This window comes from Pseudophryne corroboree, chromosome 2 (assembly GCF_028390025.1).
Source record: "Pseudophryne corroboree isolate aPseCor3 chromosome 2, aPseCor3.hap2, whole genome shotgun sequence".
NCBI classification, from domain to species: domain Eukaryota; kingdom Metazoa; phylum Chordata; class Amphibia; order Anura; family Myobatrachidae; genus Pseudophryne; species Pseudophryne corroboree.
In genome coordinates this window covers 623,959,391-623,987,080 of record NC_086445.1, presented here as the reverse complement: position 1 = coordinate 623,987,080, position 27,690 = coordinate 623,959,391, and the positions used below count along the sequence as shown (strand labels likewise).

Sequence of the window (27,690 nt, the reverse complement as noted above, 5' to 3'; positions counted from 1 at the left end):
CTCGGTCAGACCAATTGTAAACCTGAAATCTCTGAATCTCTACCTGAAAAGATTCAAGTTCAAGATGGAATCTCTGAGGGCAGTGATTTCCAATCTGGAGGAAGGGGACTTCATGGTATCAGTAGACATAAAAGATGCTTACTTACATGTTCCCATTTATCGTCCTCATCAAGCTTATTTGAGATTCGCAGTACAGGATTATCATTACCAGATCCAGACGTTGCCGTTCGGACTCTCCACGGCACCGAGGGTATTCACCAAGGTGATGGCAGAGATGATGGTCCTCCTTCGACAAGAAGGAGTCAATATAATTCCTTACCTGGACGATCTCCTGATGAAAGCGAGATCCAGGGAACTGTTGGTGCAGAACATTGCACTCTCCCTGTCAGTACTCCAACAACACGGTTGTATCATGAATTTTCCAAAGTCGCAGTTGGAACCGACGACAAGGTTGTCCTTTCTGGGGATGATACTGGACACAGAAGTACAGAGGGTATTTCTTCCAGTAGAAAAGGCTCTGGAAATCCAGAGACTGGTCAAACAAATTTTGAAACCAACAAGAGTGTCGATCCATCAAATTCATTTGGTTGTTGGGAAAGATGGTAGCGGCCTATGAGGCCATACAGTTTGGCCGATTCCATGCCAGAGTATTCCAGTGGGACCTGTTGGACAAGTGGTTACGGATCCCACCTACACATGCACCAGAAGATAATCCTGTCCTCAAAAGCCAGGATTTTGCTCCTGTGGTGGCTACACAGTTCTCGCCTACTAGAGGGACGCAGGTTCGGGATTCAGGACTGGGTCCTAGTAAACACAGATGCAAGTTTCCGAGGCTGGGGTGCAGTCACACAGGGAGAAAGCGTCCAAGGAAGATGGTCAAGTCAGGAAACCTGTCTTCACATAAATCAGGGATGGGGAACCTTTGGCTGTTTCAAGCTGTTTTTGAACTACACATCCCAGCATGCCTTGCAATAGTTTTAGCATGGCCAAATAGCAAAACTGTAGTAGGGCATGCTGGGATGTGTAGCTGGAGGGCCAAAGGTTCCCCACCCCTGACATAAATGTTCTGGAATTGAGAGCCATTTACAACGGCCTTCTACAAGCGGTGCATCTTCTTAAAAAAAAAAACGTGCAGATCCAGTCGGACAATGTAACAGCAGTCGCGTATATAAACAGTCAGGGCTCAACTAAAAGCAGAGCGGCAATGGCAGAGGTGACAAAGATCCTCCTCTGGGCAGAAAGGCATGCAAGAGCTCTGTCGGCAATTTTCATTCCGGGAGTGGACAACTGGGAAGCAGACTTCCTCAGCAGACACGATATCCATCCAGGAGAGTGGGGCCTCCACCAAGAAGTCTTCGCAGATGTGACAGGTCTTTGGGGAGTTCCTCAAGTAGACATGATGGCATCTCGTCTCAACAAGAAGCTTCAGAGATATTGTTTCAGGTCGAGAGACCCTCAATCAATAGCAGTGGATGCACTGGTGTCACAGTGGGTGTTTCGGTCGGTGTATGTCTTCCCTCCACTTCCACTGATACCGAAAGTTCTCAAGCTCATAAGAAGAACAAGGGTTCGAGCGATCCTCATTGTCCCAGACTGGCCAAGGAGGGCGTGGTATCCAGATCTTCAGGAGTTGCTCATAGAAGATCCTCGGCCTCTTCCTCTTCGCGAGGACCTGCTGCAACAGGGGCCGTGCGTGTATCAAGAGTTACCGCGGCTACGTTTGACGGCATGGCTGTTGAGCGCCGGATCCTAGGCCGAAAGGGTATTCCCAAAGAAGTCATCCCCACTCTTATTCAGGCCAGGAAAGGAGTAACGTCTAAACATTACCACCGTATTTGGAGAAAATATGCGTCTTGGTGTGAATCCAAGAAGGCTCCTACGGAAGAGTTTCACTTGGGACGTTTTCTCTATTTTCTGCACGCGGGTGTGGATGCGGGCCTAAGATTGGGTTCACTCAAGGTCCAGATTTCGGCCTTATTGGTTTTCTTTCAAAAATAATTGGCCTCACTTTTAGAAGTTCAGACGTTCGTGAAAGGGGTGCTGCAAATCCAACCTCCATTTGTGCCTCCGGTGGCACCATGCGACCTTATTGTGGTGTTGCAATTCCTTCAATTGAATTGGTTTGAACCTCTACAGGGGATAGAATTGAAGTTTCTCACTTGGAAAGTTGGCATGCTATTGGCCTTGGCATCCGCAAGGCGGGTGTCTGAGTTGGGGGCCTTGTCTCACAAGAGCCCTTACCTGATCTTTCATGAAGATAGGGCAGAGTTGAGAACTCGCCAACAATTTCTTACAAAGGTGGTTTCGGCTTTCCATATAAACCAACCTATTGTGGTGCCAGTGGCTACTGACACCTTCACTGCGGCAAAGTCTCTTGATGTGGTTCGAGCTTTGAAAATTTATGTTGCAAGAACAGCTAGGATACGGAAAACAGAGGCTCTGTTTATCCTGTATGCTTCCAACAAGATTGGGTGTCCTGCTTCTAAGCAGACCTTTGCGTGCTGGATCAGATGGACGATTCAGCACGCTCATTCCACGGCAGGATTGCCGATACCGAAGTCGGTAAATGCCCATTCTACTAGAAAGGCAGGCTCATCCTGGGCGTCTTGGCGTTACAACTTTGCCGAGCAGCTACTTGGTCAGGGGCAAACACGTTTGCAAAGTTTTACAAGTTTGACACCTTGACCGATGAGGACCTCAAGTTTGGTCAATCGTTGCTGCAGGGTCATCCGCACTCTCCCGCCCATACTGGAGCTTTGGTATAACCCCATGGTACTGAAGTGGACCCCACCATCCTCTAGGATGTATGAGAAAACAGGATTTTAATACCTACCGGTAAATCCTTTTATCCTAGTCCGTAGAGGATGCTGGGCACCCGACCCAGGGTGTACTTTACCTGCAGTTGTTAGTTTTGTAGTTACACAAGTTGTGTTCCGATTATTTTCAGCATGTTGCTGCGATTGTTCATGCCCGTTGGCATGTGTTAAGTTGAATGCCATGTTGTGGGGCATTGTTGATGTGTGAGCTGGTAAAAATCTCACCGTTAATTTAAAAGTAAATCCTTTCCTCGAAATGTCCATCTCCCTATGCACAGTTCCTATACTGAGGTCTGGAGGAGGGGCATAGAGGGAGGAGTCAGTTCACACCCTTGAAAAGTCTTAAAGTGCCCATGTCTCCTGCGGAACCGTCTATACCCCATGGTACTGAAGTGGACCCCAGCATCCTCTATGGACTAGGAGAAAAGGATTTACCGGTAGGTATTAAAATCCTGTTTTTACAATTTGTATTTACCAGGTGGCATAGAAGTATAGAAACATGATAAAGGACTGACAGTTATATTTAGAATTTTTATTTAAAATTGTTATCATTTTAAGAAAGTAAACTAAAAGTAATTTGTATTTTAGCACATTTTTAGCACAACATTATGAAATACTTTGAGGTTCTTTGATCAGCATGAATCCAGTTTTCCTGAATATCACAAAGAAGGATTCCATATGTAGGTTTTCCTAACAAAATCTGCACTAGATTTAAACACACACAATGTGTAGGAATAATATGGTCGTCCAAAAAAGGCATACTATTTTTTATAAACTAGAAAAACTACTATATTAAATTATGGTAGCCCAAATGTAGTGGTGGGGATGATTGGAAAGTTACCAGATGCAGAGACCATTTTCCTTGCAGAACGTGTCCTCAACCAAGGTAATTGAACACCGCGTTTATGCATGTGGCATGAACTGTGGAGATTGACTTTAGATCTCTGCCCGAGTTTACAGACTTGTGTTCTGTAGTTAGCCAAACCTGTCCTTGGCTTGTAACACGAGAGTGCCTCCAGAAACAATGAGAAGGTATGATCCTGCACTACAGCAGATAATACACTACCTAATCTACTTTTGCTTAGAGACGTGACAGGACCATGTAAGACGATGTCACATATACTGTACAATCCATTGGTATTTTTTTATCTATTGGTCTCAACCAAACTTAGGGGTATAGTCAATTGAAGTCTGATCCATTCCGACATGCATTTGTCGGAATGGAACCGACAACCCCTATTCAAATCTCATCTCAATTCGACATTTTCAAGTCGAATTGAGATGAGTAACCCAGAGGAGGAGAGGGAGGGTGAGCCGCGGGGGAGAGCCACCGGTAGACAGAGGAGATCAGCACTACAGTAGCGCTGCAGCAGGGTGTCACACAGCCGCCCAACCTCACGGCAGTGTCCACTCGGCTCCAGCAAGCTTGCTGAAGCCGGTTGGACGCTGCCGTGAGTGGCGCGGCTGTGCGACACCCTGCTGCTGTGCTGTGGTGCTGATCTCCTCTGTCTGCCTACGGCAGTCTCCCTGTGGCTCTCCCCCCTCTCCTCCTCTGGGTCTGCATCTCAGTCCGACATCTTTTGATGTCAGACTGAGATGTTCGAAAAGGGGGCCAAAACCTCTCGGTTTTGGTCCCGTTTTCGACACAAGCACGTGGATCGGCAGCTATTCCGCCGATCCACGTGCTTTTCGACAAGTCGAATTCATCGACTTGTCGAATATATTGAATAGGTCGAATCACGATTCGACCTTAAAAAGTCGAAAACTGCCGTCTTTTCGACAGACGGCAGTTTTCGACTTAAATTGAATATACCCCTATGAAGGTGAGCTGTCCATTGTCATTTTTGCCGTGGAGGATTGAAAGGGGAATTGGTTTACTTTATACCTTTTTACTGTGCAGTGACTTTTTTTTTTTTGTTTGTTTCTTTTATATCAAAACAAATGTTATTTTTAAGTGTTTGAACAATACTGTCTACTCTTTTACTTAAGGTTCAAAAATATACGATCGTTTAAAGAAGTCTCGGGAAGAAGAACGTTTAAAACGAACCATGCTTTCTGAAGTCCTTCAGTATATTCAAGATGGCAGTGCCTGCCAACAATGGCTCAAACGACAAGCAGCCATGTAAGTGTACTAACTTTAGTGGCGATATATAAATATATATATATATATATATATATATATATATATATATATATATATATTACAAATAGAAATGGATTCTCGTGGGAGCCAATATGCCTTTTGTATGACAATAATTAAAAGTTTTTATTGTACAGAAACAAACGATATTTATCCTAAGCGTTCGTTATTGACACAACCTTCTAAAAATTCATATAAAACAATATTACAATCTTATACATAAATTACAGTTGGATGTGAGGATTTTACAGCCAGGTGATCACAGTCAGAACTCGAAATGGATGTATCTCCAACCAGATGTTTGTGATAAGGACTTTGTTAACCAGACGTTGCAAGGGTTTTGCAACGTCTGGTTAACAAAGTCCTTATCACAAACATCTGGTTGGAGATACATCCATTGGCTCCCACGAGAATCCATTTCTATTTGTAATCTACTTTTAATACCTTATCTGACAGAGGGTATTTCTTGTTGGTTTGAGACTAGAGGTATAGCGCAAGATATTAGGGTTGATTTTTTGTTTTGTAATATATATATATATATATTTATATATATAGAGAGAGAGAGAGAGAATTACCAAAGACACAATCTAACCAGCAATCAAAAATGCAGTGGTGCACAACACATTCAGCAGAGAGATATGACTATAATATTAAGAAAGAAGGCATTCAAAGGGACTTAAAATGTATTTTATGGAACAAGGCTATCTATAGGTGTGTGTATGTGTTTTTATATATATATATATATATATATATATATATATATATATATAGATAGAGTGGGGCAGATTCTGGAGAGTTAAGAGGCGGGGTGGTAAGTTTCATTGAAACGCTACGTTTGAAGGGAATTTTTAAAATATTGTAAAAACGATTTAGCATATGTCTACCATCAAGTTCTGCCATTCAGAAAGAACACCTTTCTGCCTCAGGGCAATATGTGCTGATTATTCTGATACATCTGAGATGCCAGAGGGTGGAGGTTTAAAATTATGCTATACATTTGATGGTTTTCTTTGTGACATCCAGATTCACTTTTGCATAAATCACTTTTCTGCAACGGGGTACACTGTGTTCCACAGGGAAAACATTGGGGTGTAGAGCGGGATCTTGATCCAGAGGCACCATCAGGCAAAGCTTTCACTGTCCCAGGATGCATTGGGGCCTCCTCTATAACCCCGCCTCCAGGCATTGAGAACTCAGTTTACGAGTGGTGCCTGCAGCAGCAGGTCACCTAACAGGCGGGCTGCAAAGTGGGCAGCCCTGAAAAAGCTTAGAAGACTTCATGGGCCGCAGTACTGTTATGTCAAGGTGACATTCAGTGCTGCGTCTCTGTCACCTCCCAAGCGGCGTCGCATACTCCCACGGCTCAGATCCCGGGTATTTTGGCAGAGGCGCTCCGGCTTAGGCACTCGGTCGCAGACGCTCTCCTGGTTCGCGTGCCTGCTACAAAGGGAGGAGGTAAGCGAGTCCCCCAGTCACGTACACCGGGATTTAGTTCACAAGTGTGTGTACTCTTATGCAGGTTGTGTACTCTGTCTGGCTTCATCGTACTAATAGCCTGATTGTTGCTTTATTACAATGGGTAACAATAAGGGCAGTAAAACTCTGGAGGCTCCTGTAAAATGCAAGGTATGCTCCATGGGTTTACCTGAGGGGGAAGTATTGTGTGATGGTCTGTGTTCTAAATGTCATACACCTCCCAGTCAGCCTGCAGCTCCTGTACCTACAACGGAGCCACCCTGGGCTTTGTTCACTACCCTCCTGGGGACTCTGGTGGACTGTTTAGCCCCCCCCCCTATGGGACCTCTGGTGCCACTGCCGCCACAAGTTTAAATCCGCTGTGGGCGGAAAATTTGTCTACCCAGCTGCAGAAGTTGAATCAGTCTTTGGTTAGACAGAAATCTACTCCAGGTCACTCCCGTGTTCCTTGTTCCTCTAAGCGGGCTTCTTCCTCCTCACAATCCACTAACCTCTCTGATGTTTCATCTGATGAGGAGGAGGAGCATACGGTCCTGTCAGACTCTAAATCATGTGTTACTGACGAGGATTCTACCTTACAGGTTGATGTCCCTGGCCTGGTGGATGCTATTATGCAGATCCTATAAATCACTGAGGATGAGGATTCCACTACAGTGGGCAAGAAAACTGATATGTTTAAACAACAGGAGGTGGTTAAAACTGAATTACAACATTCTGATCATCTTGTTGACATCAGGAAGGAACCCTGCTCTACCCCAGGTAAGAAATTTCCGCTCCCTAAATGGGCTTTGGCTCACTATCCTCTCCCTGCACAGTTATGTAGTGAGTGGGAAAATCTGCCGCCGGTGGATTCTCACGTCACCTGTCTCGTGGTGTTGTCTACTCTGCCTGTCACCACTGTCACCTCCCCGAAGGAACCGACAGATAAGTGTGTGGAGAGATGCCTGAAATCTATATATTCCCTCGTAGGGGCCATTCATAGGCCCACCATAGCTGCCTCTTGGGTCGCAAAAGGTATTGAGGCGTGGGTTCAGGCGTTAGAGGATGAGCTGCCTGAGGATATTTCTGACAAAGCTAGACAATACCTGTCTCACATATGCACCGCCACCTATTAGATTCAGGAGGCATCCTCTGAGGCAGGGGTACTGGCAGCCAAAGCGTCATCCACGCCTGTCCTGGCTCGCTGCATACTCTGGTTAAGGTCGTGCAAAGTGGATTTACTGGGGACATTTTATTTGGAGAGGACCTAAATAAAATAGTGTCTGAATTAGCAGCTGCTAAGACTGCTTTTCTTCCTCCTACTAATCCTTCTACTCAGGAGGCGAAGACTACCACTTTTCGTTCCTTTCGACCTCAAGGGAAAGCCAAGGGTCAGTCTTACCCAGACAATCTCGTGCTCCCAAGCCCAAGACTAAACAGTCCTGGGCAGCCCGTCAGCCTGCTTCGAAACAAGACAAGCATGCTGCAGGACGGGGCGGGCCTCCCCCTGGGGGACCCCAGGGTGGAAGGCCGACTTCTGCAGTTCGCCCAGGTCCGGTTAAAGACCACTTCAGATGCTTGGGTACTGGAAGTTGTCTCTCACGGGTACGCTGTCTCATTCAAGAAACGTCCCCCGCACCAGTCTGCACTACGGTACTCCCTTCTGACCCGTTGAAGGCGCAGGCTTTGCAAACGGTGGTAGGTTCCCTCCTGAGTACAGGAGTGGTTGTGCCGGTACCTCAGTCCCAGCGTGGCAGAAGGTAATATTTGACCCTGTTTCTGGTGCAGAAACCCATTGGGTCTTTTCGGGCTATACTCAACCTCAAGTCACTGAACAAATTTGTGAGGGTAGCCAAGTTTCGTGTGGAAACGTTTCGCTCTATTGTGCTGGCGATGGAACCCGGAGATTACATGGTATCCCTGGATATACAGGATGCTTATCTGCATATTCCTATTGCCATATCGCATCAGCAGTTCCTGCGGTTTGCTATTGGCAACAGTCACTACTATTTCCATGCTATGCCGTTCGGACTGGCAACGGCTACTCGGATCTTCACCAAGGTTATGGCCATGATGACGGCGTACCTCCATCGCCAGGGAGTCAGAATCCTGCCATACTTGGGATGACTTGCTGATTCTGGCGCATTCTCACTGTGTCCTCCTCAGTCATATACAATTGACGGTGAGTTTCTTACAAGCCCACGGATGACTGAACAATTGGAAAAAGTCCTTGCTGGTCCCAGCTCAGAGCATGGTGCATCTAGGGGGGCGCTTCTTGATACACACAATCAGAGACTGTTCCTGTCTTCAGACAAGGTCCTGAAAATTCAGGATAGGATAAGACACTTCATCCGTCACTCCAGAGTGTTGATTCATTCTGCAATGCAAGTACTCGGACTGATGGTGTCTACGCTCAATTTCATTCCCGTACTCTGCATTGATTCATTCTTGCCAAGATGGATGGCCTGCCTCATTGGATCAGATCCCAGATGATCTTGTTGACTCTGGAGGTTCGTTTGTCGCTGACCTGGTGGCTCCAGGACCAGCAATTGAGCAAGGGCCGTCCCTTCTGGATCCCCGACTGGGTCCTCCTGACGACGGATGCCAGTATGAGGGGATGGGGAGCGGTGTTGGAACAACACTCTTTTTAGGGTCGGTGGACCAAGGAAGACTCACTCCTTCCAATAAACATCCAAGAGCTGAAGGCGGTGTTCAGTGCATTATCACTTGCCCTGCCTCTGGTATGGAACAGACCGGTTCAAGTACAGCCAGACAATGCCACGACAGTGACATACGTAAGCCATCAAGGCGGCACTCGAAGCCGAATCCTTTGTTGGGCAGAACGCCATCTGTCAAGTATATCGGCAGTGTTCATTCCGGGTGTCCCGAACTGGGAAGCGGACTACCTCAGTCGCCAGGATGTACACGCCAGAGAGTGTAGTCTTCATCCAGAAGTCTTTCAAATCCTCGTGGACAGGTGGGGTCTACCGGACGTAGACCTCATGGTGTCTTGACACAATCACATGGTTCCGGTCTTCGGATCAAGGACAAGGGATCCTCAAGCAGCGTTCGTGGATGCACTGGCGGTTCCATGGAACTTTCAACTGCCTTACGTGTTCCCTCCAGTGTCACTCCTGCCTAGAGTTCTACGGAAGTTCAAACAGGATGGAGGAATGCTGCTTCTAGTCGCCCCAGCATTGCCCAGAATGCATTCTCAGACCTGCAGGGTCAATCGACGGAGCATCCCCTTCTACTTCCTCAAACACCAGACCTCTTCGTACAGGGCCCTTGTCTCTACCCAGACCTGGCCAGACTGGTTTTGACAGCGTGGCTCTTGAAGCATCACTCCTGAGAGCCAAAAGATTTTCAGAGGCGGTTATTCAAACGATGTTGAAAGCCCGCAAACTGGCCTCTGCCCAGATTTATTACAGGTGTTTGCAATTCTTACTTCACCTGGTGTGCTGAGAAGAATTATGATGTCCATGGATTCAGAACTTCCAGAATACTGGCTTTTCTGCAAAGAGGCCTGGACTTAGGTCTTCATGTGGCCTCCATCAAGGTTCATATTTCTCTATCGTCCTAAGTGGATGCTGGGGTTCCTGAAAGGACCATGGGGAATAGCGGCTCCGCAGGAGACAGGGCACAAAAGTAAAGCTTTTACAGGTCAGGTGGTGTGTACTGGCTCCTCCCCCTATGACCCTCCTCCAGACTCCAGTTAGATTTTTGTGCCCGGCCGAGAAGGGTGCAATTCTAGGTGGCTCTCATAAAGAGCTGCTTAGAGAGTTTAGCTTAGGTTTTTTATTTTACAGTGATTCCTGCTGGCAACAGGATCACTGCAACGAGGGACAGAGGGGAGAAGAAGTGAACTCACCTGCGTGCAGGATGGATTGGCTTCTTGGCTACTGGACATGAAGCTCCAGAGGGACGATCACAGGTACAGCCTGGATGGTCACCGGAGCCACGCCGCCGGCCCCCTCACAGATGCTGAAGCAAGAAGAGGTCCAGAATCGGCGGCTGAAGACTCCTGCAGTCTTCTTAAGGTAGCGCACAGCACTGCAGCTGTGCGCCATTTTCCTCTCAGCACACTTCACACGGCAGTCACTGAGGGTGCAGGGCGCTGGGGGGGGGGCGCCCTGGGAGGCAAATGAATACCTATAAAGGCTAAAAATACCTCACATATAGCCCCAGAGGCTATATGGAGATATTTACCCCTGCCTAAATGTACTAAATAGCGGGAGACGAGCCCGCCGAAAAAGGGGCGGGGCCTATCTCCTCAGCACACGGCGCCATTTTCTGTCACAGCTCCGCTGGTCAGGAAGGCTCCCAGGTCTCTCCCCTGCACTGCACTACAGAAACAGGGTATAACAGAGAGGGGGGGCAAAATAAATGGCAATATATTAATATAAAAGCAGCTATAAGGGAGCACTTAATCATAAGGCTATCCCTGTCATATATAGCGTTTTTTGGTGTGTGCTGGCAGACTCTCCCTCTGTCTCCCCAAAGGGCTAGTGGGTCCTGTCTTCGTATAGAGCATTCCCTGTGTGTCTGCTGTGTGTCGGTACGTGTGTGTCGACATGTATGAGGACGTTATTGGTGTGGAGGCGGAGCAATTGCCAAATATGAGGATGTCACCTCCTAGGGGGTCGACACCAGAATGGATGCCTTTATTTGTGGAATTACGGGATAGCGTCAACTCGCTTAAGCAGTCGTTTGCCGACATGAGGCGGCCGGACACTCAATTAGTGCCTGTCCAGGCGCCTCAAACACCGTCAGGGGCTGTAAAACGCCCCTTGCCTCAGTCGGTCGACACAGACCCAGACACAGGCACTGATTCCGGTGGTGAAGGTGACGAATCAACCGTATTTTCCAGTAGGGCCACACGTTATATGATTTTGGCAATAAAGGAGATGTTACATTTAGCTGATACTACAGGTACCACTAAACAGGGTATTATGTGGGGTGTGAAAAAACTACCAGTAGTTTTTACCAAATCAGAAGAATTAAATGACGTGTGTGATGAAGCGTGGGGTGCCCCGATAAAAAACTGCTAATTTCAAAGAAGTTATTGGCTTTATACCCTTTCCCGCCAGAGGTTAGGGAGCGCTGGGAAACACCTCCTAGGGTGGACAAAGCGCTAACACGCTTATCAAAACAAGTGGCGTTACCCTCTCCTGAGACGGCCGCACTTAAAGATCCATCAGATAGGAGGATGGAAAATATCCAAAAAGGTATATACACACATGCAGGTGTTATACTACGACCAGCTATTGCGACTGCCTGGATGTGCAGTGCTGGGGTAGTTTGGTCAGAGTCCCTGATCGAAAATATTGATACCCTGGACAGGGACAATATTTTACTGTCGTTAGAACAAATAAAGGATGCATTTCTTTATATGCGTGATGCACAGAGAGATATCTGCACACTGGCATCACGGGTAAGTGCTATGTCCATTTCGGCCAGAAAAGCTTTATGGACACGACAGTGGACAGGCGATGCGTAGAGGAGTTATTTGGGGTCGGTCTATCGGATTTGGTGGCCACGGCTACGGCCGGGAAATCCACCTTTCTACCTCAAGTCACTCCCCAACAGAAAAAGGCACCGACCTTTCAACCGCAGCCCTTTCGTTCCTTTAAAAATAAGAGAGCAAAGGGCTATTCATATCTGCCACGAGGCAGAGGACGAGGGAAGAGACAGCAACAGGCAGCTCCTTCCCAGGAACAGAAGCCCTCCCCGGCTTCTACAAAAGCCTCAGCATGACGCTGGGGCTTCGCAAGCGGACTCGGGGGCGGTAGGCGGTCGTCTCAAGAATTACAGCGCGCAGTGGGCTCACTCGCAGGTAAATCCCTGGATCCTGCAGATAATATCTCAGGGGTACAGGTTGAAATTAGAGACAGAGCCACCTCGCCGTTTCCTGAAGTCTGCTTTACCAACGTCCCCCTCAGAAAGGGAGACGGTTTTGGAAGCCATTCACAAGCTGAATTCTCAGCAGGTGATAGTTAAGGTACCTCTTCTACAACAAGGGAAGGGGTATTATTCCACTCTTTTTGTGGTACCGAAGCCGGATGGCTCGGTAAGGCCTATTCTAAATCTGAAGTCCTTGAACCTGTACATAAAGAAGTTCAAGTTCAAGATGGAGTCACTCAGAGCAGTGATAGCGAACCTGGAAGAAGGGGACTTTATGGTATCCTTGGACATCAAGGATGCGTATCTCCACGTTCCAATTACCCCTCACACCAGGGGTACCTCAGGTTCGTTGTACAAAACTGTCACTATCAGTTTCAGACGCTGCCGTTTGGTTTGTCCACGGCACCTCGGGTCTTTACAAAGGTAATGGCCGAGATAATATTTCTTCTTCGAAGAAAAGGCGTATTAATTATCCCATACTTGGACGATCTCCTAATAAGGGCAAGGTCCAGAGAACAGCTAGAGATGGGTTTAGCACTATCTCAAGAGGTGCTAAAGCAGCACGGATGGATTCTGAATATTCCAAAATCCCAATTAATGCCGACAACTCGTCTGCTGTTCCTGGGGATGATTCTGGACACAGTTCAGAAAAAGGTTTTTCTTCCCGAAGAAAAAGCCAAGGAGTTATCTGACCTGGTCAGGAACCTCCTAAAACCAGGAAAGGTGTCTGTACATCAATGCACAAGAGTCCTGAAAAAAAAAAAAAAAATGGTAGCTTCTTACGAAGCAATCCCTTTCGGCAGATTCCATGCAAAGGGATCTGTTGGAAAAATGGTCAGGGTCGCATCTTCAGATGCACCTGCGGATAACCCTGTCGCCGAGGACAAGGGTATCCCTTCTGTGGTGGTTGCAGGAGGCTCATCTATTGGAGGGCCGCAGATTCGGCATGCAGGATTGGATCCTGGTGACCACGGATGCCAGCCTGAGAGGCTGGGGAGCAGTCACACAGGGAAGAAATTTCCAGGGAGTGTTGTCGAGCCTGAAAAAGTCTCTTCACATAAGCATTCTGGAACTAAGAGCAATATACAATGCTCTAAGCCAGGCGGAACCTCTACTTCAAGGAAGACCGGTGTTGATCCAGTCGGACAACATCACGGCAGTCGCCCATGTAAACAGACAGGGCGGCACAAGAAGCAGGAGGGCAATGGCAGAAGCTGCCAGGATCCTTCGCTGGGCGGAGAATCACGTGATAGCACTGTCAGCAGTATTCATCCCGGGCGTGGACAACTGGGAAGCAGACTTCCTCAGCAGACACGACCTTCACCCGGGAGAGTGGAGACTTCATCCAGAAGTTTTCCACATGCTATTAAACCGTTGGGTAAAACCAATGGTGGACATGATGGCGTCTCGCCTCAACAAAACACTGGACAGGTATTGCGCCAGGTCAAGAGATCCGCAGGCAATAGCTGTGGACGCGCTGGTAACACCTTGGGTGTACCAGTCGGTATATGTGTTTCCTCCTCTGCCTCTCATACCAAAGGTATTGAGGAGTATACGGCAAAGAGGAGTAAGACTAGTGGCTCCGGATTGGCCAAGAAGGACTTGGTACCCGGAACTTCAAGAGATGGTCACGGACGATCCGTGGCCTCTACTTCTGAGAAGGGACCTGCTTCAGCAGGGTCCTTGTCTTTTTCAAGACTTACCGCGGCTGCGTTTGACGGCATGGCGTTTGAATGCCAGATCCTAAAAGGAAAAGGCATTCCAGAAGAAGTCATTCCTACCTTGATAAAGGCAAGGAAGGAAGTCACCGCGAAGCATTATCGCCGTATTTGGCGAAAATATGTTGCGTGGTGCGAGCAGCGGAGTGCTCCGATGGAGGAATTTCAACTGGGTCGTTTTCCTACATTTCCTGCAATCAGGATTGTCTATGGGTCTCAAATTGGGATCTATTAAGGTTCAAATTTCGGCCCTATCAATATTCTTCCAAAAAGAATTGGCCTCAGTCCCTGAGGTCCAGATTTTTATCAAAGGAGTACTGCATATACAGCCTCCTGTGGTGCCTAAGGTGGCACCGTGGGATCTAAATGTAGTTTTAGATTTCCTCAAATCCAATTGGTTTGAACCACTAAAGAATGTGGATTTGAAATATCTCACATGGAAAGTGACTATGTTACTGGCCCTGGCTTCGGCCGGGAGGGTATCTGAACTGGCGGCTTTGTTTTATAAAAGCCCTTATTTAATTTTCCATTCGACATAGGGCAGAGCTGCGGACGCGTCCGCATTTTCTCCCTAAAGTGGTATCAGCGTTTCACCTGAACCAGCCTATTGTAGTGCCTGCGGCTACAGACGACTTGAAGGACTCCAAGTTGTTGGACGTTGTCAGAGCCTTAAAAATATACATTTAAAGGACGGCTGGAGTCAGAAAATCTGACTCGCTGTTTATACTGTATGCACCCAACAAGTTGGGTGCACCTGCTTCTAAGCAGTCGATTGCTCGTTGGATTTGTAACAAAATTCAACTTGTACATTCTGTGGCAGGCCTGCCACAGCCTAAATCTGTTAAGGCCCATTCCGCAAGGAAGGTGGGCTCATCTTGGGCGGCTGCCCGAGGGGTCTCGGCATTACAACTCTGCCGAGCAGCTACGTGGTCAGGGGAGAACACGTTTGTAAATTTTTACAAATTTGATACCCTGGCAAAGGAGGACCTGGAGTTCTCTCATTCGGTGCTGCAGAGTCATCCGCACTCTCCCGCCCGTTTGGGAGCTTTGGTATAATCCCCATGGTCCTTTCAGGAACCCCAGCATCCACTTAGGACGATAGAGAAAATAAGAATTTACTTACCGATAATTCTATTTCTCGGAGTCCGTAGTGGATGCTGGGCGCCCATCCCAAGTGCGGATTATCTGCAATACTTGTACATAGTTATTGTTAACTAATTCGGGTTATTGTTTAGGAAGCCATCTTTCAGAGGCTCCTCTGTTATCATACTGTTAACTGGGTTTAGATCACAAGTTGTACGGTGTGATTGGTGTGGCTGGTATGAGTCTTACCCGGGATTCAAAATCCTCCCTTATTGTGTACGCTCGTCCGGGCACAGTACCTAACTGGAGTCTGGAGGAGGGTCATAGGGGGAGGAGCCAGTACACACCACCTGACCTGTAAAAGCTTTACTTTTGTGCCCTGTCTCCTGCGGAGCCGCTATTCCCCATGGTCCTTTCAGGAACCCCAGCATCCACTACGGACTCCGAGAAATAGAATTATCGGTAAGTAAATTCTTATTATCTGCCTTGTCTGTTTGGTTTCAGAGAAAAATAGCTTCTATACCTGATGTTCAGACGTTCATTCTGGGCGTTATTCGGATTCAGCCTCCCTGTGTCCCTCCTGTGGCTCCATGGGTTTTGTCTGCATGAATGCACTGCAAGAGTCTCCGATTGAACCTCTTGAATCGGTGGGCCTTAAATGGCTCACAGCCAAGGTCCTGTTCTTAATGGCCATTGCCTCTACAAGACGGGTGTCGGACTTAGGCGCTTTGTCCTGTCGTCCACTCTTTCTTATATTCCCCCGGGACCGGGCGGGTCTACGAACTCACACCGGTTATTTGCCCAAGGTGGTGTCATATTTTCACCTTAACCAAGAGATTGTGGTTCCGCCCTTTGTCTCTTCGGATTTGTCTCCCAAAGAACGTTTTTTGGATGTGGTTAGGGCTCTCCATGTCTATGTGGAGAGGACTGCCTCCATCAGGAGGTCAGATTCCCTTTTTGTACTGTTTGGTTTTCACAAACGTGGCTGGCCTGCGAATAAGCAATCCTTGGCTAAATGGATTAGAATTGTGATTGCACAAGCTTATATGCAGGCTGGACCCCCAGCTCCTGCTGCAGTTAAAGCCCATTCTGTTTGGTCTGTAGGACCTCCTTGGGCGGCCTGCCGTGGCGTGTCCCCAGAACATTTGTGCAAGGTTCTCAGTGGTCCTCAGCGAACACGTTCGTTAAGTTCTATGCCTTTTATACTTCCGCCTCCCAGGATGCTTCCTATGGACGCCAGGTTCTCATACCCGCTAGGGCGCGTCCCCTCCCATGAGGAACTGCTTTAGGACGTCCCCAATGTTTTCTCTGTGGAACACAGTGTACCCCGCTGCGGAAAAGGAGAGTTATGGTAGACTTACTATGGTTAACTCTCTTTCTGCGATGTACACTGGGTTCCACAGGGCACCCCACCCTGACGCACCTAGCTTCTTTGAGTTGTATGGCATTAGCCTCTGGTACCCTCTCCTGTCGTAAGATTGTGGTTCTATGTGACTAACATCTGCCTTCTCTTTTACCTGCTCCTGCATTGGACTGGTTAACGAAACTGAGCTCTCAGTTCTTGGAGGCAGGGTTGTAGAGGAGGCCCCAATGCATCCTGGGACAGTCAAAGCTTTGCCTGATGGTGCCTCTGGATCAAGATCCCGCTCTACACCCGATGTTTTCCCTGTGGAACCCAGTGTACCTCGCAGAAAGAGAGTTAACCATGGTAAGTCTACCATTACTCTCCTTTCTAGGCAAATTAAGAACATTCAAATGTCACTTCAGTATTCTTTCTCATACGTCCTAGAGGATGCTGGGGACACTTCATAGACCATGGGGTATAGACTGGATCCGCAGGAGACATGGGCACTCTAAGACTTTTACTGGGTGTGAACTGGCTCCTCCCTCTATGCCCCTCCTCCAGACCTCCGTTAGATTCTGTGCCCAGAGAGACTGGACACTAACAGGGGAGCTCTCCTGAGCTTCTCTGAAAAAGGCTTAGTTAGGTTTTTTATTTTCAGGGAGCACTGCTGGCAACAGGCTCCCTGCTTCATGGGACTGAGGGGAGAGAAGCAGACCTACTTCTAATGAGTTCAAAGGCTCTGCTTCTTAGGCTACTGGACACCATTAGCTCCAGAGGGTCTGATCACTAGCCGTGCTAGATGCTCGTTCCCGGAGCCGCGCCGTCAACCCCCCTTGCAGAGCCAGAAGAAAGAAGCCGGGTGAGTATGCAGAAGTGAAGAAGACTTCAGAGACGGCAGACGCTGACTGAGGTACCGCGCGGCGGACGCGCTGCGCGCCTTGCTCACACACACACAGCGGCACTGTTGGGTGCAGGGTGCGGGGGGGGGGGCGCCCTGGGCAGCAGGAAACCTCAGATTAGGCACTGGCAAATACATATGGGTGCCTGGGCACACATTATACCCCCACCAGTATACATATATTTTCAAAGGAAGCGGGACTGAAGCGCGCCACTGAGGGGGCTTGGCTTAGCCCTCATAGCTCTAACCATCGCCATTTTCTCTCCACAGAGCTGCAGAAACACCGAGCCTTCCTCTCCACTGTAACAAGTAACAGGGGAAAAACAGGGGGGGCACAGTTTATTTGGTGCTTATTATTGTTATTTCTGATAAGAAAAGCGCTGACATCTCTGGGGCTGTGTATTGCACACTTCAGAACAAAGTTAGTCGCTGGGGTGTGAGCTGGCAAACTCCCTTTGTGTCTCCCTGACAGGCTTAGTGTGGGTCTGTTCCCTATAGCCCAGTGTGTTTGGTGGTGTCGGTATGACTGAGGCTGAATGCTCTTCCCAGGAGGAAGTAGGTGTGGGGACAGTACAGGCTGTGGGAGTGACCCCGTCGGCACCACCGACTCCTGATTGGGTGAATATGTTGAGTGTTTTGAATGCTAATGTGGCTTTGTTAATTAAGAGGTTTGATAAATCTGAGTCCCAGCACCGAGCATGGAGAAGGTCCATGGAGGATGCATTGTCACAAACCCCTTCGGGGTCACAGAAACGTTCATTTGCCCAGTTAGTGGACACAGATACCGACACGGATTCTGATTCCTGTGTCGACTATAATGATACCAGATTGAATCCTAAACTGGCTAAGAATATTCAGTACATGATTGTGGCGATAAAGGACGTGTTGAATATCACGGAGGACCCTGAGGTTCCTGATACGAGTGTCTGCATGTATAAGGGTAAGAAACCTGAGGTAACGTTCCCTCCCTCTCATGAACTGAATGCTCTGTTTGAAAAGGCGTGGGAAAATCCTGACAAAAAGTTTTTGATTCCCAGGAGAATTCTGCTGACATATCCATTTCCCTCGGGGGACAGGAAAATGTGGGAGTCAATCCCCTCTGTGGACAAGGCCTTATCCCGACTGTCCAAAAAGGTGGCTCTTCCGAGTCCGGACACTGCAGCCCTGAAGGATCCTGCGGATCGTCGTCAGGAAAGCACATTGAAATCGATCTATGTCGCTACGGGTACGCTGCTCAGACCTACCGTGGCGTCAGCATGGGTGAGTAGCGCTATTGAAAAATGGGCGGATAATTTATCCTCTGAAATTGATACCCTGAAGCGTCCCTTATGTAACTTAAAGTTACGAGAATGCTATCCCTGTCCAGGGTATCTGAAAGACGCTGCAAGGGATATTGGCATTTTGGGATCAAAGGCCAATGCCATGTCAGTCTCGGCTAGGAGAGCATTGTCGATTTGTCAATGGAATGCTGATGCTGATTCGAAGAAGAATATGGAGACTCTGCCGTATAAAGGTGGTGTCTTGTTTGGTGACGGCCTCGCGGACCTGGTATCTACGGCTACTGCGGGTAAGTCATCATTTCTCCCTTATGTCCCTGCACAGCAGAAGAAAATGCCTCACTATCAGATGCAGTCCTTTCGGCCCAATAAGTACAAAAGAGGGCGAAGGGGCTGCTTCCTTGCTACTAGAGGTAGGGGAAGGGGAAAAAGATCACCTGTGGTGGCAGGTTCCCAGAAGCAGAAGCCCTCCACGGCTGCTGCAAAACCCTCCGCATGACGCTGGGGCTCCTCTACAGGAGTCCGCTCCAGTGGGGGCATGTCTCAAACTCTTCAGTCAGGTCTGGGTTCGCTCGGGCCTGGATCCCTGGGTATTAGACATTGTAACCCAAGGTTACAGGCTGGAGTTTCAAGACGTGCCCCCTCAACTTTTTTTCAAGTCAGCCTTGCCAGCTTCTCTCCCGGAAAGGGAGGTGGTATGCGCGACCATACAAAAGCTGTCTGCATCAGGTCATTGTCACAGTACCACTGTCACAACAAGGAAAAGGCTTTTATTCAAGCCTGTTCGTGGTACCGAAGCCGGATGGCTCGGTCAGACCGATTCTGAACTTAAAGTCTCTCAATTTCTATCTGAAGAGATTCAAATTCAAAATGGAATCTCTTCGGGTAGTGATCTCCAGTCTGGAGGGAGGAGATTTTATGGTCTCAGTAGACATAAAGGACGCATACTTACACGTCCCCATTTACCCTCCGCATCAGGCGTACCGGAGGTTTGCGGTTCAGGATTGTCATTACCAATTTCAGACATTGCCATTTAGACTTTCCACGGCTCCCAGGATCTTCACAAAAGTGATGGCGGAAATGATGGTCCTCTTGCGCAAGCAAGGAGTCACAATTATCCCGTACTTGGACGAACTCCTGATAAAGGCGAGATCAAGGGAGAAATTAGTAGAACACGTTGCGCTCTCCCTGAAGATTCTACAGTAACATGGTTGGCTCCTAAATTTGCCAAAATCACAGTTGGTTCCGACAACGCGGCTGTCGTTCCTGGGCATGATTCTGGACACGGAGTTACAGAGAGTTTTTCTGCCAATGGAGAAGACTCTGGAAATCCAGAACATGGTAAAAGGGATTCCGAAACCGGTGAGGGTGTCGATTCATCAGTGCACTCGATTGCTGTGAAAGATGGTGGCAGCCTACGTGGCCGTTCCGTTTGGCAGGTTTCATGCCAGGGTGTTTCAGTGGGACCTGCTGGACAAGTGGTCTCATGCACCGGAAAATAGTCCTGTCTTCCAGGACCAGAATCTCTCTCCTGTGGTGGCTGCACAGTCCTCACCTTCTAGAGGGACGCAGGTTCGGGATCCAGGATTGGGCCCTGGTAACCACGGATGCACCGGGGATGGGGAGCAGTAACACAGGGGGAAAATTTCCAGGGAAAATGGTCAAGTCAGGAGGCTTGTCTGCACATAAACATTCTGGAATTAAGGGCCATTTACAACTGCCTTCGACAAGCGGAAAATCTTCAAGATCTGCCCGTCTTGATTCAGTCGGACAACATAACAGCAGTGGTATACATAAACCGCCAGGGCAGAGCGAAGAGCAGAGCGGCAATGGCAGAGGCCACGAAAGTTCTCCGCTGGGCGGAAAGACATGTAAGCGCTCTGGCGGCGGCCTTTATTCCAGGAGTGGACAACTGGGAAGCAGACTTCATCAGCAGACACGATCTCCATCCAGGGGAGTGGGGTCTTCATCAACAGGTCTTCGCAGACGTGACAAGTCACTGGGGAATTCCTCATGTAGACATGATGGCGTCTCGCCTCAACAAGAAACTTCGGAGGTATTGTTCCAGGTCAAGGGACCCTCAAGCAACAGCGGTGGACGCCCTGGTGACACCGTGGGTGTTTCCGTCGGTCTACGTGTTCCCGCCGCTTCCACTCATCCCGAAGGTGATAAGGATCGTAAGAAGAACAAAAGTTCCGGCGATACTCATTGTCCCAGACTGGCCGAAGAGAGCCTGGTATCCGGATCTTCAGGAGTTGCTCATAGGAGATCCGTGGCCTCTTCCTCTACGAGAGGACCTGTTACAGCAAGGTCCGTGCGTGTTCCAGGACTTGCCGCGGCTGCGTTTGACGGCGTGGCAGTTGAACGCCGTATTCTAGCCCGAAAGGGGATTCCCAGTGAAGTTATCCCCACTCTACTTCAGGCTAGTAAAGAAGTAACGGCGAAGCATTACCACCGTATTTGGAGAAAATGTGTCTTGGTGTGAATCCAAGAAGGCCCCTACGGAGGAATTTCAGCTGGGGCGTTTTCTACATTTTCTACAAGCTTGTGTGGATGCGGGCCTTAAGCTAGGCTCCATTAAGGTACAAATTTCGGCCTTATCAATATTCTTTCAAAAGGAATTGGCTTCCCTCCTTGAGGTTCAGACTTTCGTGAAAGGGGTGCTGCATATCCAGCCTCCTTTTGTGGTGGCACCATGGGATCTCAACGTGGTGTTACGGTTCCTGCAATCTCCTTGGTTTGAACCTTTACGGAAGGTTGAGTTAAAATTCCTCACTTGGAAAGTGGTCATATTGTTGGCATTGGCGTCCGCAAGGCGAGTGTCTGAGCTGGCGGCCTTGTCTCACAAGAGCCCCTATTTGATCTTCCATGAAGATAGAGCGGAGTTGATAACTCTGCAACAGTTTCTGCCGAAGGTGGTTTCAGCTTTTCACATGAACCAACCTATTGTGGTGCCAGTGGCTACTGGCGCCCCCGTGGACTCAAAGTCTCTGGATGTGGTCAGGGCTTTGAAAATCTATGTAGCCAGAACGGCTCAGATTAGGAAAACGTAGGCTCTGTTTGTCCTATATGCTCCCGATAAGATTGGGACGCCTGCTTCCAAGCAGACTAGTGGACGTTGGATCTGTAATACAATTCAACAGGCTCATTCTACGGCTGGAATGCCGTTGCCAAAATCGGTTAAGGCCCATTCTACCAGGAAGGTGGGCTCATCTTGGGCGGCTGCCCGTGGGGTCTCGGCGTTACAGCTTTGCCGAGCGGCTACCCTGGCTGATGAGGACCTCTTGTTTGGTCAATCGGTGCTGCAGAGTCATCCGCACTCTCCCGCCTGATCTGAAGCTTTGGTATAAACCCCATGGTCTATGAAGTGTCCCCAGCATCCTCTATGACGTATGAGAAAATAGGATTTTAATACCTACCGGTAAATCCTTTTCTCTTAGTCCATAGAGGATGCTGGGCGCCCGTCCCGGTGCGGACTCTATCTGCAGTAGTGGTTGTAGGTTTTGGTTGTGTTACACAATGGTTGTGTTTGGTTATAATCAGCCTGTTGCTGGTTTTTTGTTCATGCTGTTGACTGGGTTTACTTACAAATACCATGTTGTACGGCGTGTATGTGGTGTGAGCTGGTGTGTATCTCACCCTTAGTTTAAAAATAACATAAATCCTTTTCCTCTAAATGTCCGTCTCCCTGGGCACAGTTCCTATAACTGAGGTCTGGAGGAGGGGCATAGAGGGAGGAGCCAGTTCACACCCAGTAAAAGTCTTAGAGTGCCCATGTCTCCTGCGAATCCTGTCTATACCCCATGGTCTATGTAGTGTCCCCAGCATCCTCTACGGACTAAGAGAAAAGGATTTACCGGTAGGTATTAAAATCCTATTTTTAAGCCAGGAGACTGAACCATACAGTGTTGTAGCTGAGAAATTAAAATGCAAAATAATTAAAGCGGCCCCAAGGTGGTGGTAGGTTGCATTTTTAAGGAAAGCTTTTCAGTATTAGATTCAAGTCCACACTAGATAGGGATTAAAATGATGGGACATTTGTAGCGTGGAAGAAAATGCAGCATGTGGTGATGGTTATGTTTTTTTCTTAATTTACTTATGGTTCAGCAAAACAGACAGGGTGGAAAATAAGCATCTGTTGCATATATGTATTTATACAACATATATAACATTAAAGACACCATTTTATTCAAAACAGGCTTGTAGATACAGTAAAACTGTAGTTAACACTCAAAAACCAAAAGTACTATGTTTATCATTAACATATTATGCATTCGCAAATAAAACAAGGGAGTGAGACTTTGCCCTGGCCATAACATGTCATATTGTTTGCAGTAGATGCTATTAATGTAATAATTACTTTCATTTTAGTAAAACAGTATTTGTAAGAATGGGATATGGTCGTTAGGTCAGCACCACTTAGGTCGACAGTCATTAGGTCTACCACTATAGGTCAACATGGTCATTAGGTCAAAAGGTCGACATGAGTTTTTCACTTTTTTTTTTTTTTTTACACATTTTTGGACTTTTTCATACTTTACGATCCACGTGAACTACAAATGGAAACGGTAACCTGTGCTGAGCGCAGCGTTAGAGGAGCGAGTCACCTTGCCCGAAGCATGGCGAGCGCAGCGGTGCATTAATTGGGGTTCCCTGTCACTTTACAAAGAAAACAACACCAAAAAAAGTGAAAAAACTCATGTCGACCTTTTGACCTGTCGACCTTGTACATGTTGACCTAATGACCACGTCGACCTGGTGACCCTGTCGACCTAATGCATGTCGACTAATAGTGGTCGACCTAATGACTGTCCACCTAAGTTGTGTCGACCCATACCCGTAAGAATTTTGGATGCGTACTTTTAGATCAATTTTATTCCAAAGATTTTAAAACTTCTGTTCATTTTTGTATTTGTGTATTTAATTTAAATGACTTGCAATTTGCTTCAGTGAAGTTCCTAAGTTTGCTTGTGTATCTGAATATTACTTTCTTTTTTTTTTTAAATCTCATTGTAGTGATGCTGGCCTACATCAAGTTGCACCTGTTGTTTCAAGTTCAGGTATTTTATATTTTTCATGTTGTTTTGTTTTTTTTGCTGTTGTTTTTTGCGCCATGGTCATAAATAAATGCTTTCAATGGATATAGTTACTTTCCATTTTAATAATTGGTTCATTTTCCATGTCTCTAAATCTTAGGTATATTAGTGTGTGGTATCCTCATTTGTGTATGTCAGCTGACACATAGCTTGTCTCTATTACTTTGAGTCCGCATACTGTACAAGGGCAGTTCAGAAGTGCATTGCCTTACATGTTAATTTTCCAGATGTAATACACCCAGAGTAATTAAATTCCAAGAACCGTGGTACCTGCCATGGCAGTTAGTGATTGATAGTCTGTGCACTGTGCCTTCATGCGCTGGACACATCCCACACTGCTTTCAGGTCCCACAATCCGTCAGACCCCACCAAACTGGTTCCACCATATGTCCTCATCAGTGGCCATGTTCAGTGGTTCACCCTGAGTAGAGGTGCTAAACCGCAGACAGTCTAACATGTCCTCCTGCCAGCTTTTACTCCCAGCAACCTGTATCTGTAATAAGAAAAGTTTGTCTATGGGTTCTTTCTCCTCACTTTTTCTGGGATTCTCTTTCTTTGCTGGAATTGTTTACTTTATATTTGTGTACTGTAGCTATAATTTTTGTTTCCTTTTTACCTGTTAACTTTTTAACTCTACAACTAAATCTGAAGTGGCATCTGTGACATTTTATAAGTGTTCAAAACATAGCTCAAAATTTATCAGACGCTAATACCAAGTGCCCCCTGCATACCTTCAAGATGGGCAACAGATCTGGCATAACTAGCCTGGGCTAAATCAGTGTTAAAATCTAATGCTGAACTTGCAAAGAGAATTGTATTGTCAGGCACCGCTGACTCCCTGATATTTTAAAGGATGAAAAAACGGTTTATTTTCTTTCCAACTTCCCCTCAGTTAGTGGACTGTCTAGTAAAGCACCAGCAGAGTCAGATTTTTGGTGTCATGCAAATTGCAGTCTTTTTGGGCAGTATCCTATTACCCTTGTTAAAAACATTGGCGCAAAAACACACAGGTTCAGTGAAAGCTGTGTGTTTTTGTGAGAAACAGCCCCATTTTCACTTAAAAACAGCAGGCTGGGACTGCAGGGAGGGCTCTGCGGCCGGGAGCCGGAACTCTGCGCTGTGACCCCTGGCTGGGAAGTCGGAGCAGCGCCGTGACCTGCATCATCCCTCCATCTTCCCCCTCTCCCAGCAGAGGGCACATGACTGGGGAGCGGTGGGGGAGTGGAGCATTGTAGCAGGAGCTGCAGGAGCTGGCTCCCAGTGTAGTACACAAAAGCCCCAATAAGCCGTAGCTTGTGCCACGGGTAATAGGATACCGCCCTTTATCCTTTCGATAGACTAGGCATGGATAAGTTTGAATTCCAACCGAAGGTGGATTCCTGCATAGCATGAATGACCACAGGGATGGCAAGGATAGCAGATTGTCAAAATGAAAAAGTTGTTTTGTGTTTATTTGTTTTTTTACGGATTTTGTTATTGAATCAAAATAACAGCACCTGAAAGTAAGACTAAATTAATGAGTGCAAATTTTGTTGGCAATAATTATAATACTTCATGGCTAGACTGACCTCATTTCAAGTCCTCTTTCCCAAAACTGTCTGCCAGTCTGTGTGGTTAATGTTTTATTCCTTGTCATTGAAAACTTTTGACATATTGTGAGAAGGTCAGTTAAGTTCCAAACAAATTGACCCTTTGGATTTTTTTTTTTTTACATTTTTTTTTATATGAATACTCAAAAACACTATCAGTGAAAGCACATTACATTTACCATGTAAAAATCGTCCACAAGTAAAATAAAAGCGTGTGAATTTCAGTGATCTGTTTGTTTTGTAACTATATAATGGACATGAATATAATAACGTTAATACAGCTGAAAATACAATTAAACATTTGGTAAAAATAATGCACATCTAATCACACTGATTAACAGTAAAATTAATTCAAAACGTGTAAAGAACAGTGATAAGTTGCTTTTACACAAATAACACCATTTTCTCTGACGTCCTAGTGGATGCTGGGAACTCCGTAAGGACCATGGGGAATAGCGGCTCCGCAGGAGACTGGGCACATCTAAAGAAAGCTTTAGGACTAGCTGGTGTGCACTGGCTCCTCCCCCTATGACCCTCCTCCAAGCCTCAGTTAGATTTCTGTGCCCGACGAGAAGGGTGCACACTAGGGGCTCTCCTGAGCTCTTTGTGAAAGTTTTAGCTTAGGTTTATTATTTTCAGTGAGACCTGCTGGCAACAGGCTCACTGCATCGTGGGACTAAGGGGAGAAGAAACGGACTCGCCTGCGTGCAGAGTGGATCGGGTTTCTTAGGCTACTGGACATTAGCTCCAGAGGGACGATCACAGGTTCAGCCTGGATGGGTCCCGGAGCCGCGCCGCCGGCCCCCTTACAGAGCCAGAAGAGCGAAGAGGTCCGGTGAAATCGGCGGCAGAAGACGATCCTGTCTTCAGATAACGTAGCGCACAGCACCGCAGCTGTGCGCCATTGCTCTCAGCACACTTCACACTCCGGTCACTGAGGGTGCAGGGCGCTGGGGGGGCAGCGCCCTGAGACGCAATAAATCGATAAAACCTTATATGGCTAAAATAAATGCATCACATATAACTCCTGGGCTATATGGATGCATTTAACCCCTGCCAAAACATATAGAAAAACGGATGATAAGGACGCCGAGAAAGGGGCGGAGCCTATCTCCTCAGCACACTGGCGCCATTTTCCCTCACAGCTCAGTTGGAGGGAAGCTCCCTGGCTCTCCCCTGCAGTCACTACACTACAGAAAGGGGTTAAAAAAGAGAGGGGGGCACAAATTAGGCGCAGTATAAACAATACAGCAGCTATAAAGGGAAAAACACTTATATAAGGTTATCCCTGTATATATATAGCGCTCTGGTGTGTGCTGGCAAACTCTCCCTCTGTCTCCCCAAAGGGCTAGTGGGTCCTGTCCTCTATCAGAGCATTCCCTGTGTGTGTGCTGTGTGTCGGTACTTTTGTGTCGACATGTATGAGGAGAAAAATGATGTGGAGACGGAGTAGAGTGTCTGTAATAGTGTTGTCACCCCCTAGGGGGTCGACACCTGAGTGGATGTACTGTTGAAATTGCGTGACAGTGTCAGCTTTGTATAAAAGACAGTGGTTGACATGAGACAGCTGGCTACTCAGCTTGTGCATGTCCAGATGTCTCATACAGGGGCTCTAAAGCGCCCGTTACCTCAGATACAGACGCCGACACGGATACTGGCTCCTGTGTCGACGGTGAAGAGACAACCGTGATTTCCAATAGGGCCACACATTGCATGATTGAGGCAATGGAAAATGTTTACACTTTTCTGATAATATGAATACCACCAAAAAGGGGTATTATGTTTGGTGAGGAAAAACTTCCTATAGTTTTCCTGAATCTGAAAAATAAAATGAGGTGTGTGATGATGCGTGGGTTTTCCTCCGATAACAATTGATAATTCTAAAAAGTTATTGGCAGTATACCTTTTCCCGCCAGAGGTTAGGGTGCGTTGGGAAACACCCCCTACAGGGGTTAAGGCGCTCACACGATTGTAAGAACAAGGACTCTACCCTCTCTTGAGATGGCCGCCCTTAAGGATCCTGCTGATAAAAAGCAGGAGGGTATCCTAAAATGTATTTACACACATACTGGTGTTATACTGCGACCAGCAATCGCCTCAGCCTGGACGTGCAGTGCTGGGTGGCGTGGTCGGATTCCCTGACTGGAAATATTGATATCCTAGATAAGGACAGTATATTATTGCCTATAGAGCAATTAAAAGATGCTTTTCTATATATGCATGATGCACAGCGAAATATTTGCCGACTGGCATCAAGTATAAGTGCGTTGTATTCTACCAGTAAAGTGGTCAGGGATTCCAAACGGCATTTGGAAGTATTGCCTTAAAAAAGGGGATGTACCCTAGGTCGCCTCTCAAAATAAGACGCT

The 27,690-nt window shown here is 47.3% G+C and overlaps 1 protein-coding gene across 1 annotated transcript in view; it reads left to right on the top strand.

Annotated features, from left to right (window-relative positions):
• The window catches only part of TADA2A (transcriptional adaptor 2A), a 305,603-nt gene that overhangs the window by 238,823 nt on the left and 39,090 nt on the right, over window positions 1–27,690 (top strand). The window contains exons 12-13 of the mRNA XM_063954828.1: window positions 4,806–4,938; window positions 23,653–23,696. Of these exons, the coding sequence (XP_063810898.1) occupies window positions 4,806–4,938; window positions 23,653–23,696 (177 nt within the window). The remainder of the gene's footprint in view (window positions 1–4,805; window positions 4,939–23,652; window positions 23,697–27,690) is intronic.